Raw genomic sequence first — 17,957 nt, 5'->3', positions numbered from 1 at the left:
TTGATGCAGCCATGCATTGTCAACTATAAAATGAAGTCAAGGTCAAATACACCCTGAAATGATGCACATGGTAAAGGAGTGAGTGTCAGAATAACATTCATTGGTGAATGTACTGTGTTCGAAGATTTACCCATGATATGCCCATGCAACCTAATGCCACTCCACGCTATGACACCTGGACCACCAAAATGAACATGTTTGACAATGTTCCTAGGTGCAGTACATATTCCTAACTCTCGCCATTTATGCTGTCATCTGAGGAGAACATGTGACCCTACTCCTCATTGGTCCAGTACCTTCACTCTAAGCACCATCACAAATAGCGCCACCTATTTGCGTGTGTCAAGGGAACAAAATGTACTGGCTGTCGTGCAAAGAAACCATCCTCAGTCGTCATGCCACTGTGGAGCATGAGGCTGTATGCCTTGCAGTTCTCTTAAACATTGTTGTATTTACACTGTTGTTCGATGTAGGAGCCTACTTGCCTGTTGCAGAATGTAGCAGTCATCTGCCGCTGTAGCTGACTGTGGTCAACCACCTCCTCAATGTCAGGTAGCAGTGCCTGTAGCTCTAAATGCTCCCCATACACATGAAACAATTCTATGGGCAATACAAAATTACTGGACTATACACTCTTAACGATTCGCTCTTCTTCCAGTTTCGTGATGATTTTTACCATGTGAAGTTATCGAGATATTGTCTACCAGCCATGTTGTAATGAAGAGCACCACGACATTATACCATAACTGCTAGCAGATTGACGGACACAGTCATTTTCTGCTCAGCTGCCATATTTGGCTCTATAATCACGCTGACCTCACGCAGTGTGATGTCCAGCTCTCCGTTCGTGACTGAGAAACAGTATGGCAAAGAGGGTTCTGCGCCACTTTTGATATCAAAGTAGTTGACTAATTAATTAAATTCATCAACTAATTAATTAGAATATCAATTCAAAGTGGTATAGAACCCGCTTTGCCCCACTACTGTGGGGGACCTGTGGCAACATGGTGCCCCAGTTTTACTCATTCCCACTGAGGTTTAGTACATTATGTTACTTTATCAATCTCGTCCTTAAGTTTTTTAGGGTAGCGTATTTCAGAACCACTAGAATAGCTGTTAATTCTGCAGTCATGACATGCCAGAGGGTAGAAGCGCTTCACGTTAGATTGTAGTGCTGTTATCTAGAGGCAGTTGTGTTTGATGGAGGTTAAGTGAGGCAAATAAATGGCATCTGTTTCTCTGGAAATTTGAAGTGTTTTACTTTTTGGTGCTGCTCTCGACCTACGCTGCTGTGAACTGTTATCCTGTTTGCCACCACGGAAATGTCTGAGGAATTCACAGTTAACCAATTGAAGGCAGTGCGCTGACTTTTCTTTGTACGTTTGCCATACCAGTGGTAGGATTTTGGAATCTTTTCGAATCTCGTTAGTGCTATAGATAATTTATTCTTGGTATTGGAGCAGTGACAATTTTTTAACTTGTCTCGTGGGTCAAAGCGTCCGTTGATTTGATTAAAGACTGTTTTACAAATGTAACAGTGCCGCGAAATGATCATGGTCCGCCGATAAACGTTTCTCTTGTTAATTTGCCTCGCACGCTGCACATCGCTAAGTGCGCATACATTATTCCGGCTGCGGACGCAATTGTAATACCGCACGACGCCACGAAACAATCGTTTTAGTATTAAAACACCATGCGAGGTTCATCTGAAAACTGAGTGTTTTCTATAGCAAACATGCAAGAAGCTGTAATGCATTGCTCTGTGTACATACTACCTGATGTCTCATCTAAGACCCCTCAAGTGGCTTTTCTCAGGCATTTCCGCAGATATTTCCAATTTTCTGTTTGGAATGTGTAGATGGAGTCAACCAAAATAAGTACTGGTCACAACGTTTTGCGTATGACGCCGAGTGTCAACATACAACATCGTTGTTTTTTTCTTCTCGTTGCGGAACAAAATTTGGATTTTTTATGAGCAACAGTCGATAGAGCAGCCCAAAATCAACCTAATGCGATAGTCATTTTAAAGATAAATAGTAATTGGGAAGCAAAATACAAAGAATAATTAGCTGCTGAGCGGCGCTTCTGCATGGCGGTAGCAGACAGAGCCGCGTCGGCGTCACATCAACGCAAGCCGCGCTACTCAGTTTTCACACACAGCTGGACTATCAGTTAGTCTGCCCTGTTTGCTCTCTTAGAAGAGACAGCCGGTATGTAATCCCCAGATGTAATTAATCTGTGTATATAAAAACTGAATCAGGCTCGTTCCTACTGCCAGGCTTATGTCCCTAAATATTTCGACCACGCTTTCTCACACTGTCCACCTGGAAAAGAAGCAGAAGGTTATTACAAAGTGGTTGATGATGTACGAGGGGTTTCAAAAAGTAAATTTCAAATTACTATTTCAGGGCAAGTAACTTTACTAAATGCTGCACTGCACCTCAGGATAACACAGATACACGACACTATTTTTCAACATAGTCGCCATATCTCTGTAATCACGATCGGAACGTTCTCCCAATTGTTCAGCTCATCGGCGATAGAATGCGCTCCTTTGTCACGGAGCCATTCGAGAACCGCTGTGTGAACTTCCTCATCGTTGGAAAATCTCTTTCTCTCCAGATGTTCTTCCAGTTTTCCAGACAGATGGAAATCGCTCGATGCCAGGTCTAGAGGCCCCAATCATCATCGCCTACGTCTGTTCGACTTGAGACAAATTGTTCACCATTTCGCTACTGCTGGCCGCTGTTTTCGATTTGGCTCGTATAACCCCAGAATTTCACGGTGAATCTTTGTGCAATTCTAGAATCATACTGTCATACGTGCTTCAACTTTGGACTGCGTTTCGAGTTGCCGCACCTTTCCACTCCCACAATGCGACATAGTGATGGGACAACCGAGTGGTTTTAACAACCGATTGGTCAGTCGCCATGTCAGCTGTTCAATGTTTTCAGTCACTCTGTGTTTCACTGGTTTTATACTTAATGTGAGATAGACGACTGGCGCAATTCTCTGACAGTTCCACAGTGATATGAATGTTTTCGATCAGTCTCCGGGTTTGAGTCATTTCATTTACATAATTTTTCAGCGTTTTCAGTTATACATGAACCATGACTAGGGTTGCCAACTTTCTAGTGACAAGTAGCGTATCTTATTTCAAGGCGACGTGAATAACAAGCATATTTCCAAAAATTAAGTACTTTTCAAAATTTATGGATTTCCTTAGTTAATTACGAACTTTTTCTAATTTTGGTATAAAATATGGATTTTTTTGTTTGGTTTAAAATGTCAACAATTGGTACAACATTATAAAACTATGTTTAAATAAATGAACAATTAATTTTTATTTAAATTTACTGAAGCTCTCTCTCTCTCTCTCTCTCTCTCTCTCTCTTTCTCTCCCTCTCCCTCTCCCTCTCCCTCTCCCCCCCTCCCTCCCTCTGGTTTGCTCCCATCAATGACAATTCACTGCGGTAAATTTTGATATGACGTACACAAAAAAACATATAAGATACAATATTTTAAATTGTTTTTGACTTAAGCACTTACTTTTTTAAGCGTATCCTGTCACTTCCCAGAAGTATTTTTTTGCGAAATATATTTGTCACCGCTCGTTAATTTTCTTAGAATTTCTTCAGTTAATGAAGTTTCATAATATGAATGATCTTGGCAGATTCTGTAAATCGCATTCAATTTATCCTGAGAATAGCTTTTCATTCATTCATATGATTTCTTTCATTCTCACGCCACTGACAGTTTTGACATTGTGATCCAGACACGAAAATCACTATTGCGAAAACGCTTGTTCAGAACACGAATGAAAAACTGTACTGAACGCTACTTACTGGCACTGAATAAAAGGTAAATATCGGAACGGCAATAACAGTGACATCAGGCTATAACAGAGTGCAAACAATAACAATGATTTAACAATGGCAAAACGATCGAATGTTTCCGCTCGTAACTGAATGCGCCGGACTGCGTCGACTCCTTTCATTCAGTTGCGTCCACAGACTGGTTCACTCAGTACAATGAATCAATAGTCCAACTGATACGTAAAGCTACAACCGGCTGAAGAGATTGTTTTCATTCGGTTGCGCCCGTAGACTGTTGTCGCTAAAAAGAATGAGTGGGCATTTCTTCCAATATGCAAAGCTACAACCGAATGAGTCGATTAATTTCCAAAAACCGACTGAATCGATTGTTTCATTCGGTCTCCCTCATCACGAGTGCGATGCATGTGCCATCCGTAAAGCAAGAGAATTGCACCTGCAGGAAACGCTGAACATGTCCTCTCTTCTGACAACGCGCCACACTTGTTGCGCGACTGTCTTATCGTGGGACGACATGCATAACCTATTGTCTGAAGACCGTACGTAATTAGACACCAAGGTTAGATTTCTCTGATACAATTTTGCTATTGAAAAGACGATAGGCACAATCTTTGTGGAACCCAGAGAATAAAAAATGCATTCAGGTGCCAGTAAATGAGTTAAGCATTAAGACAGACGAATAATGATAGAGTTCATTTCACATCACAATTGAAACACCGATGCTACTGCTCATGCATGAGTATAAGTATATCCATATATTAACAATTTACGCAGCAGAGAGTAGGGGTGACTACTGACTAGATGCGGGGGTGATGGGGGGGGGGGGGGGGGAGGAGATGGAAGAAGGTAAGGAACTAAACTTGCGTCCCAGTTCGTCCAGCCTTTGACAACCTTACCTGTCAACGATGACAGGTTATGGAGCATCATATGAGGACTTCGCTCAACTGAGCTTGCGTGCTAAGTTGAATGTTACTCTCGTGTTCATCATAACGCTAGACAGCATCCGAAGTAGTTATATGCCAATCTCTTTAGCGCGGTCGATTTCATGAAATGAACACGTCTGAACTCACTGGCAACTGACAAAGTTCATTGTGTAGTAATTCTTTCACTCAAAGCGTGACAGCAGACAACCGACGAATGGAACCCTATTAAGGGGTGAACCAAAGTTAAATGAGAGCGCAATCATCGAACCCTTAGAAAGCCCTCGATTCTGCACAAGCGTGGTGATACAGAGCGCTCGGACCCCCGTTCCGGTAGGACGCAGTTGCGATAGTTCACACTCTGGAGGCGGCGTGGTCCCTACCTTGAAAGTTACCGACTCTGTCACAAGACTTTCGGTTACACCAGTTGTTCCTGATGAAATACTTACAGCTGCATCCTTGTGTCTTCTGTTTGTAATAAAGACGCCATTTGCAAACGTCTTAATTAATTGTGGCCATACTGGCTTAGTTTGGGGACCGTGACTGTGCGGGAAATTTATTTATTTGCATTTTTTGGTACCAGTCACTTGAATTGTTTTATGTTAAACATAATACAAAGCGTTTCGAGCATTTTCTGGCCATCTTCAGGCATTTATGCACACATCAAATTGTTAGTCAAAAATAAACTCTTAAACTAAATAATGAAGCACTGCCGGTGTGGCTGTTGGGGTATTTGTAGGGAGGGGAAGCAGTGGTTGGCCAGAAATTGATGTTCAGTGATGTCTTCTGCTGGTGTGGAGCTGTGCTTCGTTGTTGATTATGATTGACAGCACAGCTTATGTGGGATGCAGATAGTTTTGCATCACTTGTCATTGTGCGAAAATCGTGTGATACACTGCACTTGCACAAAATCGGAAAAAGGTAAAGAATGGATATCATGGAAGACATGGAAAATTTCATTCATAATACAAAACATTGGGATAATGTTCTTAACGAGATAACCGCATTCACAAACTCGGAATTCATCAGTAGTCTTAAACCAGCTCTATTGCAGTAGATTTAAGATGTGCCAACATGAAACAAACGGCTACCAGACTGTCAGTATCACTAATATAGCTGTAAAATGCTACAGTCGATACTCATACATATCCTGATATGCCATCATCTTGTATTAAGTGCAAAGTTTTTACATGTAAGTAATTTAACGTCAAAAATTGCCAAAATAAATAGCGCAATAGTGTAATGTTACACAACAGCTCCACCAGTGTACCAGTGATGCAAACGAAGCTCTGGGACGCCAAAATGGCAAGTGAACAACTACCTTATAAAGAAATCTATCATACGATTATCGCTCTATAACAACTGATTCAAAACTATCTGCATCGTACACGGGCTGTGATGTCAAACGAGTCATGGTTCCAAAACAACAGTAGCAATCACTGGACGTCAATTTCTGGCCAACAACAGCCCTGCCCCCCTTCCTTTCAAATACTCCAACAGACACTCCATCAGCGGACAGTAAACAAAAAGTTCTATGCTAATTTAGTTTAGGACAATTTATTTTTATGTAACGATTTTGTGTGCGCCTGAAAATGGACATAAAAAGCTCGAAATGCGTTGCAATATGTTAAATCAAATATAAAATAGTTTAAGTGTCTGATAACAGAAATACAAATAAATAATTATTGCAAATATCTTACATGCTTGTATTTAATGGTCACAGCTGGCTGGAACTTTGTTTGGGGTTAGCTAGAGTTGTAAAACTACCGTAGGCTACTGTAGACTTTCGTAAGAAAACGTAGACTAGTATTCGTAGTAGCTTTGGTCAGTTATGATAGTAACCGTTTTACCTGTACATTGCGTGTGTTGCGTACCCATCAGGCGTTACCTCATTTCGACTGTTTTTTATGTGTATTCTCTAGATGTCTTACAAGATTTCCCTTGAAACGGGAAGCAGTGAACCATCTAGAAACAGAGTGTGGATACATAAAGGGCCACGTAACATACGGGACATTTTTGTTCTTCATAGTTAATCTCCAGTCTGCTACATATAAATAAACAGTATTTCTAACAAAATTGAAAATTTCATTGTTTAACTAAGGTTTTATTCGAAAATTGTTGATTTGTAATGCGAAGCAGATGGATGGTGTAAAAAAAAATAAACAAAAAATACATATTTATCATATAGCGCTAGAAAACGCAATTTCCTGCAGAAAAGCTCAAATTAAAAAGCTGCAAAACAAAAACATATCAAACATCGCTTCATTACTCCGTCGAGCCTATGCAAAATGCCTTTCTGTTACTGATAAACCAGTTTCGCACTTGTCAAATGTATCAGGAAGTTCTTGCCTTTATTTATGGTGAAGAACGTTGTACTGAGTATGAAATAACAACAGTGATTTTACAGATTTTTTGTATTTGTGCGTGTAAAATGTATTTGAATGAAAAGTAATTGTTACAATAGCAGATGATTTTTCATTTTTTTTTTTTTTTGCTTATAAAATGCAATTTATATTTTGTAAGGATATGAAATACACAATGGACTAAAACACTGAGCGACGTGCGGTTCTAATTATATATTCCTTTCTCACACGTTCATTTATGTCTCTTCCCCTACCAATACTACTGTAATCCTACCATTTACTGCGTCATGTATGTAGTGTACCAGAACTACCGAACCGAATATTTTGTAGACCGCAACTCTAAGCATAGCCCTGTTCTTTTGTACTTCGCCTAATTACTTACCTTCTCTACCCATCAAGCGTAACATGCCTTAAATTAGGTCCATAGTTGTAATGGCTATGTTTGGTCTAAGTTTACAAAATTAATTTACACAATCAGATTTATACAATCAAACTGTGTATATCAATGATCTGCAAATTCTGGAAGTCACATGTTCGAGTGTAACAATCTAAAGGTGTACAACTACAAAGTCACAGTAACAAATGTCTGTCGTGCCACTCTCTCGGTACTGATGTAATATACGAGGCCTATTCGGAAAGTAAGGTCTGATCGTTCACATAATGGAAACCAATGCGAAAATCAAAAATGTTTTATTTGCAACAGTTAGCTACACCTTCCAGCTACTTCTCTACATAGTCGCCGCTCCGATTTAGTCATTTGTCGTTGCGTTGTACCAACTTTCCAATAGCCTCGTCATAGAGGGAAATCGCCTGTGCTTCCTGCCAATTCTCTACGCTGGTCTACAGCTCGTTGTCTGTGCCAGAATGTTGTCTGTATAGCTAGCGGTTCATCTGAGCAAAGATGAAACTCAGGGAGAGCCAATTACGGGCTCTTTAGTGGGTCACCAACCACTCCCATCGGAGGTCCCCAGCCCGTGGTCCGGTGGCTAGCGTTTCTGCCTCTGTATCGCGGGGTCTCAGGTTCGATTCTCGGCCGGGTTGGAGATTTTCTCTGCCCGGGGACTGGGTGTTTGTGTTGGCCTTATCATTATCATCATCAACATTCGTGACAGTGGCTAGATTGGACTGTGTAAAAAAAAATGGAGTGTGTAAAAAATTGGGACTTTGCCAAATATCATCATCATCAACTCCCATCGAAAACGCTGCAGGAGCATCGTCATTGCCCCTTCAGAGTGTGGCCGAGAATTGTCATGCAGAAGGAAACATATGACAGTTATGTTACGCGGTCTGCATGACATCAGGCGAAATCTCACACCAGGCCCTGATACTTGGCGGGAGACACTATTGTTCTAAACATCTTTGCGTGCTCACTGTGCGCTCAGAACTGAAAAGAGCGACGCGACGCGATCGACGGGCATACTAGAGACACCGCCCAACACATCTGTGCGAAGCCTCATCGGATTTTCACTGTGGTTTCCATTTCGCACCAGATCGGACTTTACTTTTCGAATAACCTTCGTATATTTGGTACCTGTTCTTCGGACCTGTCTGAAAGAAGAGACCCCACATATGTATGTATAATTAAAGCGATGACGGCCAATGATTCCTTCAGCGCAGACGCACACCAAGCTCGAATTCTTTCGGGGAATCGGCGAGATGCCGCAAGTAATGAGGCTAATGAGCTGGGGCACGACATCGGTAGTGTGTGCTACAAGTTGAGAATTTGGGTCTGACGGGAGGCGTGTTAGGGTGGTCCGTGCGGTTGTGGTGACCACTGCGCCCGGATGGCATAGCAGTCAGCACATCTGCATAACGACGGTTCAATCCCGTGTCCGGCCATCCTGATTTAGGTTTTCCGTGATTTCCCTAAATCGCTCCAGGCAAATGCCGGGATGGTTCCTTTGAAAGGGCACGGCCGACTTCCTTCCCCATCCTTCCCTAATCCGATGAGACTGATGACCTCGCTGTCTGGTCTCCTTCCCCAAACAACCCAACCCCCCGCCCCCCAACATCTGCCTAGTAAGCACGAGACCTGGGTTCGAATCCCGATCCGGCACAAATTTCAACTTTTCCCATTGACATAAATCGATGGCCACTGGCAGCTAATGTCTTTAATTCCTTAGTGTATTGATGTGACCTGTGCGGTGTTGGCAGAGCCACGTGTCTGCTGACGACAGTGAGGAGGAGCTGGAGTGCGCGCTCAGCGAGCAGTGGACGTTCCAGGCGCGGTCCCGGCGCTGGTCGCGGCTTGATGGTGAGTGCTCAGCTTTCATTGGCTTCCTCTTAACCCTACTTTGTATACTGCACTGTCCAGTCAATACCTCACCGCATTATACAGGGTGTTACAAAAAGGTACGGCCAAACTTTCAGGAAACATTCCTCATACACAAAGAAAGAAAATATGTTATGTGGACATGTGTCCGGAAACGCTTACTTTCCATGTTAGAGCTCATTTTATTACTTCTCTTCAAATCACATTAATCATGGAATGGAAACACACAGCAACAGAACGTACCAGCGTGACTTCAAACACTTTGTTACAGGAAATGTTCAAAATGTCCTCCGTTAGCGAGGATACATGCATCCACCCTCCGTCGCATGGAATCCCTGATGCGCTGATGCAGCCCTGGAGAATGGCATATTGTATCACAATCGTCCACAATACGAGCGCGAAGAGTCTCTACATTTGGTACCCGGGTTGCGTAGACAAGAGCTTTCAAATGCCCCCATAAATGAAAGTCAAGAGGGTTGAGGTCAGGAGAGCGTGGAGGCCACGGAATTGGTCCGCCTCTACCAATCCATCGGTCACCGAATCTGTTGTTGAGAAGCGTACGAACACTTCGACTGAAATGTGCAGGAGCTCCATCGTGCATGAACCACATGTTGTGTCGTACTTGTAAAAGCACATGTTCTAGCAGCACAGGTAGAGTGTCCCGTATGAAATCATGATAACGTGCTCCATTGAGCGTAGGTGGAAGAACATGGGGCCCAATCAAGACCACCAACAATGCCTGCCCAAACGTTCACAGAAAATCTGTGTTGATGAAGTGATTGCACAATTGCGTGCGGATTCTCGTCAGCCCACACATGTTGATTGTGAAAATTTACAATTTGATCACGTTGGAATGAAGCCTCATCCGTAAAGAGAACATTTGCACTGAAATGAGGATTGACACATTGTTGGATGAACCATTCGCAGAAGTGTACCCGTGGAGGCCAATCAGCTGCTGATAGTGCCTGCACACGCTGTACATGGTACGGAAACAACTGGTTCTCCCGTAGCACTCTCCATACCGTGACGTGGTCAACGTTACCTTGTATAGCAGCAACTTCTCTGACGCTGACATTAGGGTTATCGTCAACTGCACGAAGAATAGCGTCGCCCATTGCAGGTGTCCTCGTCGTTCTAGGTCTTCCCCAGTTGCGAGTCATAGGCTGGAATGTTCCGTGCTCCCTAAGACGCCGATCAATTGCTTCGAACGTCTTCCTGTCGTGACACCTTCGCTCTGGAAATCTGTCTCGATACAAACGTACCGCGCCACGGCTATTGCCCTGTGCTAATCCATACATCAGATGGGCATCTGCCAACTCCGCATTTGCAAACATTGCACTGACTGCAAAACCACGTTCGTGATGAACACTAACCTGTTGATGCTACGTACTGATGTGCTTGATGTAGAGCAATGAGTCGCATGTCAACACAAGCACCGAAGTCAACATTACCTTCCTTCAATTGGCCAACTGGCGGTGAATCGAGGAAGTACAGAACATACTGACGAAACTAAAATGAGCTCTAACATCGAAATTAAGCTTATCCGGACACATGTTTCACATAAAATCTTTTCTTTATTTGTGTGTGAGGAATGTTTCCTGAAAGTTTGGCCGTACCTTTTTATAACACCCTGTATTAGGTCAAACACATTAAGTATCTGTAGCTGGCCACTCTTATTTTATATTTCTACAGTCCAGTTCAGAGTATTATATCTCTTGAAGCTTTGTGGGAAACCTGTAGTGCGGCGGAGGTTCGAGTCCTCCCTCGGGCATGGGTGTGTGTGTTTGTCCTTAGGATAATTTAGGTTAAGTAGTGTGTAAGCTTATGGGCTGATGACCTTAGCAGTTAAGTCCATAAGATAAAAAAAAAGCCTTTAGTGCCTTTTACAGATTATTTGAACATATGTTAGTGTATTGAACATTTATTAGAACGAAACTGAAAGCAAGCAGTCACCATTTTATCTAGGTTTACTTGTTTATTTAAACCATAACCGGTTTCTGGCATACGCTCTAAATACCCATTTTCAGATTTCCGCGTTCACGTGGTAAGTATTGCATGTTTGCTGTTGCACTGTATGAAAAATTACACTAGCCAACAAAATTTTACTTTTTTCTGTAACTACCATATAACCAGCTGATCTTTAGGTTTTCTGGTATGCTGATAACGAAAATGTTAACGAAAATGCAAGATTAGCTCTCGTTTTGAAGTTATGATAACTTTACTTTATTACCTGTATACGTTTATGCTTGTATTTACGTTGGTGTTATCCCTCGGAAGAAGGTCACTGAAGGTGTAACCGCTTTCCCTGGCGTTTGTGATTTTCTGCTGGCGATTCCCTGATCAATACCCAGCAATAATCAACTAACATTGTTGCACTCCACTTCCCCTTGCATTTCATTTCCATGTCCGAAATGGAAGCGTTCTCCGTTCTCGTCGGTTTCAGCACCACATTTGTCAGAAAAGAAATCCAAGTGGGAATCTAGGAAATATAACGTTAAGGGAATGTTGCGCGCCAGTCTACTGAGCAGTGCAGATGATTTGCCACAAGATCCTTATAATTTTCTGCCCTCTTTCTTCCTAAAAATTTTGTTGACTCTTGAACAAAGGCGTACCAAGCTAAATTTTCATCACCTTTCGGGATACTGTTGAAATGCTCATCTTTGTACAGTTTGCGTAGTTGGTGATCCACGAATATCCCCTCTTCATTTTCGCCTCACTAAGTCGTGGAAATTTCTCGTGGATATAGAGAAATACATCCCATAGTTTTGTCCATGGACTTCACGAAGTTTTTCATTGACCCAGTTTTATATGAAGAGCAGGGAAAATAATGTTCTTGGATTCGGTAAGTGCTTCGTGATATCCTGGTTCGAGTTATTAACATTTAGGCCAATCTTTCTTTTTATAATTCTGTGCTTTGGCTCGGCTATCCCAGACACAGGAAGCAGCAGAATTTGGGGGTAGCCGTGTTGTAACCGAAGTAATATGCCTATGACTTTCAGATCCCCGGAAATCCGCGGAAATCTACCCCGAAAGTGTTTGCGAACAAAATCTGTACTTTCACACGACTGCTAACTGTTTCATTTATCACTAAATTCAGATTATGACTGGTGTAATGTACGTACTCCTGCATTTGGCTGAATATACTTAATCTGTTTTTGCACACCATTATAAACATCACTGAACACCCTGGCCCCATCATAACCTTGACCCAAATCAATCAATATGCTTGTCAGATAGCTTTTAGATTCTAAAAACAAAAAGGCGTGATTTTAAAAATGCTTTCGAATATAAGCAATCGAAAAAATAAACAGAAAATAAAATGCAAAAAAAAAGGCTCTGAGCACTATGGGACTCAACTGCTGTGGTCATAAGTCCCCTAGAACTTAGAACTACTTAAACCGAACTAACCTAAGGACATCACACACATCCATGCCCGAGGCAGGATTCGAACATGCGACCGTAGCGGTCGCCCGGTTCCAGACTGTAGCGCCCAGAACCGCTCGGCCACTCCGGCCGGCAAAATGAAAAAAAAACCCTTAGAAGTGAAAATGATTACTTTTGGGCATATGCAAAACTTGCCTAAAAATGTGATCATACCGGGCGACAAGCTCTACACCAGACAGAAAATTACCGTGGTATCCTTCCTCCTGACTTAAGTTCTCTCGATGTCTTCCGAAGGAAATCAACTCTTTGCTAGAGTAAGTATGATATCGAATAACCTTGTAAGAACCCTTTTAAAACATGACGCTTCTTCAAGAATTTTATTTTCAACTTCCTTGTCGATAGTACCATTCTTTTTCCAAAGTTTGTACACAGCACTTACTTCCGTATGGCCACTCGAGAAACTGTGTTCTTCAGTTTTTTTCTGGTAAGTGCTTACAGGCCCGATTACCAGTACACAATACACAATACATTATTCCTTTACGAAGCAAGCAACCAGCAAGATCGACGATAGGCAGCATCTAGAATTTTGGAATAACACAGTCAAAACCGATTAACTGGTCCATTCTTAGAAACTGAAATATAGTACGTTGTCGAAAAACACCTGTTATTTTGGTGGCGATCTTTAGGAAATGGTTCTGAAGGCTGTAACGGTTTTCTTTGACACTCAATGTCTTCTTCGTGAAGTTTCCCAAGTCATAGGAAGTTTTATTTACCTCTTGGAACAGTGTATAGGTCGACGGTTCTTTCCCTGTTTCGTATGCCATGCAGATGTCGTCGACAAGATCGCGTGGCGTCATCGTTCAGATGGCTCTGAGCACTATGGGACTCAACTGCTGTGGTCATAAGTCCCCTAGAACTTAGAACTACTTAAACCTAACTAACCTAAGGACATCACACACATCCATGCCCGAGGCAAGATTCGAACCTGCGACCGTAGCGGTCGCGCGGTTCCAGACTGTAGCGCCTAGAACCGCTCGGCCACTCCGGCCGGCAGGCGTCATCGTGGCCGGCGGTATTTTTAACTACAATTATTGACGAATCGTCTTCAATAAACTTCTCAACAGATACCACATTATCTGAGTCACAATCAACATAAATATTTGGGTTGAAAGTTCTTGTAGAAGACTGAGTAAAAATTTTGTCAGATTTGGTCAATTTTTGTTTACTCTCTCTTTTTTCCTGAGGTTGTTTCTGCTTAAAGGCACCACTGGGTTTCTTTTCTTTTTTTTTTTGTTTTGTCCATGATTTCAGTTCATTTCATCAAAGACTTTGCAAACCAAACAAACAGCCCTAATGCGTGATTACCCGTATGTGCTCGAGTAGAATACACACTGCGTTGCATTGACTTCATACGTTGTTAAGAATAAACCTTGTGTACACATTGCGCTATATATACACTACTGGTCATTAAAATTACTACACCAAGAAGAAATGCAGATGCTAAACGGGTATTCATTGGATAAATATATTATACTAGAACTGACATGTGATTACATTTTCACGCAATTTGGGTGCATAGATCCTGAGAAATCAGTACCCAGTACAACCACATGTGGCCATAATAACGGCCTTGATACACTTGGGCATTGAGTCCAACAGAGCTTGGATGACGTAGCTGCCCATGCAGCTTCAACACGATACCACTGTTCATCAGGAGTAGTGGACTGGCGTATTGTGACGAGCCAGTTGCTCGGCCACCATTGACCAGACGTTTTCAATTAGTGAGAGATCTGGAGAATGTGCTGCCGAGGGCAGCAGTCGAACATTTTCTGTATCCAGAAAGGCCCGAACAGGACCTACAACAAGCGGTCGTGCATTATCCTGCTGAAATGTAGGGTTTCTCAGGGATCGAATGAAGGGTAGAGCCACGGGTCGTAACACATCTGAAATGTAACGTCCACTGTTCAAAGTGCCGTCAATGCGAACAAGAGGTGACCGAGACGTGTAACCAATGGCACCCCATACCATCACACCTGGTGATGCTCCAGTATGGCGATGACGAACACACGCTTCCAATGTGCATTCACCACGATGTCGCCAAACACGGATGCGACCATCATGATGCTGTGAACATAACCTTAATTCATCCAAAAAATGACGTTTTGTCATTCGTGCACCCAGGTTCGTCGTTGAGTACACTATCGCAGGCGGTCCTGTCTGTGATGCAGCGTCAAGGGTAACCGCAGCCATGGTCTCCGAGCTGATAGTCCATGCTGCTGCAAACGTCGTCGAACTGTTCGTGCAGATGGTTGTTGTCTTGTAAACGTCCCCATCTGTTGACTCAGGGATCGAGACGTGGTTGCACGATCTGTTACAGCCATGCGGATAAGATGGCTGTCATCTCGACTGCAAGTGATACGAGGCCGTTGGAATCCAGCACGGCGTTCCGTATTACCCTCCTGAACCCACCGATTCCATATTCTGCTAACAGTCATTGGATCTCGACCAACGCGAGCAGCAATGTCGCAATACGATATACCGCAATCGCAATAGGCTACAACCCGACCTTTATCAAAGTCGGAAACGAGTTGGTACGCATATCTCCTCCTTACACGAGGCATCATAACAACGTTTCACCAGGTAACGCCATTCAACTGCTGTTTGTGTATGAGAAATCGATTGGAAAATCTCCTCACGTCAGCACGTTGTAGTGTCGCCACCGGCGCCAACCTTGTGTGAATGCTCTGAAAAGCTAATCATTTGCGTATCACAGCATCTTCTTCCTGTCGGTTAAATTTCGCGTCTTTAGCACGTCATCTTCGTGGTGTAGCAATTTTAATGGCCAGTAGTGTACTTTCGCGTTTGATGTTACTTCATTGGCCTGTCGTTTACATGGAGCTTAAAGCACGCCCTCTCGAGTACACTCAAATAACATGATAATAAGACAAGTTGTGCTGTAATGTCGCCTATAAGACCGGAAAAATCTCACAACCGCACAAATATTACCGGTACATTTGCGCTGGCTAGCCAGCCGTGCTAGCTAACTCACAGTTTTGTGAACTCCTCCAAATTTCAGGACTGTGGTAGGGAAGGCGAATGGTTGACTTCGGTTTGTTGAGAGAATTTTAGGAATGAGTGGTTCACCTGTAGAGGAGACCGCATGTAGGGCGCTGGTGCGACCTATTCTTGAGTACTGCTCGAGTGTTTGGGATCCGTGACAGGTCGGATAGAAGGAAGACGTCGAAGCAACTCAGGGGTGGGCTGCTAGATTTGTTATCGGTAGTTTCTAACAATAAGTAAGTGTGACGGAACTTCATCGGGAACTCAAATGGGAATCCCTGGAGGGAAGGTGATGTTCTTTTCGTGAAACACTATTGAGAAAATTTAGAGAACCGGCATTTGAAGCTGACAGCCGAACGATTTTACTGCCGCCAACATACAATACGCGCAAGGACCACGAAGATGAGATACGAGAAATTCGGGCTCATGTGGACGAATATAGATAGTCTTTTTCCCTTGCTCTATTTGCGAGTGTAACAGGAAAGGAAATGACAAGTAGTCGTTCAGGGTACCCTTCGCCACGCATTGTACTGTGGCCTGAGAATTATCCGGTGGGGTCAGGGATTTTCTCTGCCTCGTGATGACTGGGTGTTGTGTGCTGTCCTTAGGTTAGTTAGGTTTAAGTAATTCTAAGTTCTAGGGGACTGTTGACCATAGACGTTAAGTCCCATAGTGCTCAGAGCCATTTGAATCACTTTGAGAATTATCTATATACATGTAGATTTAAACTTGGCATATTTCAATCGCAATAACAGTTGTTTCACGTTACCATAAATTTATTTAATGCAAGGCGTATACCCAGTCGAAATCGACGGTAACACGTTGCCATTATTGCAGTACCACGTACTTGAGACTTACTTTGGAGGAGTCGATGAACAACCTTCATTGATCACTTTTATAGTTGAAGCCCACAGCTGCCATTAGTCCGTGTACATCATTAGAAATGCCAAGTTCTTTTCACTTTAGAAAAATGGAAGGAATGGTAATGTCGGTTACGGAACGCACTCACATTTACTGTCTTATCAAGACAATTCCACATTTGTAGTCGTGACGCCTTCAGTTCAGCTTTACCTTCCGGTATTTCCAGCTCTCTCACTAGGGCATTAAGACCACACTGTTATTTTGTGAATCTCTGAATACTCCTCTGAACACACAAAATCAGGAACTTTCGAAGAACTGGGTTTTTAAGGCGATGGTGCAGCACTAGTTTCACTATCGACCTCGTCACTATCACAGTCAGGTGGGACAGGAACAAGTAGTCCATCTGCGTGAGGCATTTGTCGCATGGCCGACAATATGTTAGGATAAGTCAAGGAAGACTTTTTCTTCTTGGAAATACCATGTGTTGATAGACTTGTCATACAAAAGCAACAATCATTCACATGGTTTGAGGCTTTCGACAGGTCAAGGGCATAGCAAAGCCCGTAGAAGCTCTTTTATGGTTCAGTCACGAATGAAAATTTGATACACAAGACACGCATCATACACGAGGAGCCCAAGATGTGTCACGGTGCCCGATTTCACAGCCAAAGTATAGTCTGTATGCCTTTCTAATATATGGCGTTGTTGGCCTCCTTTGGGATTTCAATGAAGCCCGTTTGCAAATGTAGCAAAAATTGTCAGCACTGTTTACGAATTTATGAGCCATGTTGAATCACAGGAATTACAATGACCATACACACTAACTATACTTCAGTAACACGTTCCTCCAGCACACGCGCAGAATGTAGCCTGTAATAGACTGAAACTACGCTTAAACTATACTATTTGCAGATGACACGGTTGTCTACAAGAAAGTAGCCACATCAGAAGACTCGTACGTACTCCAGGAGGACCTGCAGAGGATTAATGCATGGTGCGACAGCTGGCAGCTTTCCCTAAACGTAGATAAATGTAATATAATGCGCATACATAGGGGCAGAAATCCATTCCAGTACGATTATGCCATAGGTGGTAAATCATTGGAAGCGGTAACGACCGTAAAATACTTAGGAGTTACTATCCGGAGCGATCTGAAGTGGAATGATCACATAAAACAAATAGTGGGAAAAGCAGGCGCCAGGTTGAGATTCATAGGAAGAATTCTAAGAAAATGTGACTCATCGACGAAAGAAGTAGCTTACAA

General features: G+C 42.8%; 1 protein-coding gene across 1 annotated transcript in view; it reads left to right on the top strand.

The window, feature by feature from the left end:
• LOC126470792 (stAR-related lipid transfer protein 13) overlaps nucleotides 1-17,957 on the top strand; it is a 254,057-nt gene that overhangs the window by 90,850 nt on the left and 145,250 nt on the right. Inside the window, exon 3 of the mRNA XM_050098802.1 lies at nucleotides 9,271-9,370. Within this exon, the coding sequence (XP_049954759.1) occupies nucleotides 9,271-9,370 (100 nt within the window). The remainder of the gene's footprint in view (nucleotides 1-9,270; nucleotides 9,371-17,957) is intronic.

Source organism: Schistocerca serialis, chromosome 3 (assembly GCF_023864345.2).
Source record: "Schistocerca serialis cubense isolate TAMUIC-IGC-003099 chromosome 3, iqSchSeri2.2, whole genome shotgun sequence".
Classification (NCBI taxonomy): domain Eukaryota; kingdom Metazoa; phylum Arthropoda; class Insecta; order Orthoptera; family Acrididae; genus Schistocerca; species Schistocerca serialis.
The sequence above is the reverse complement of the archived record's forward strand: the minus strand, read 5'-3'. Positions and strand labels throughout refer to the sequence as shown.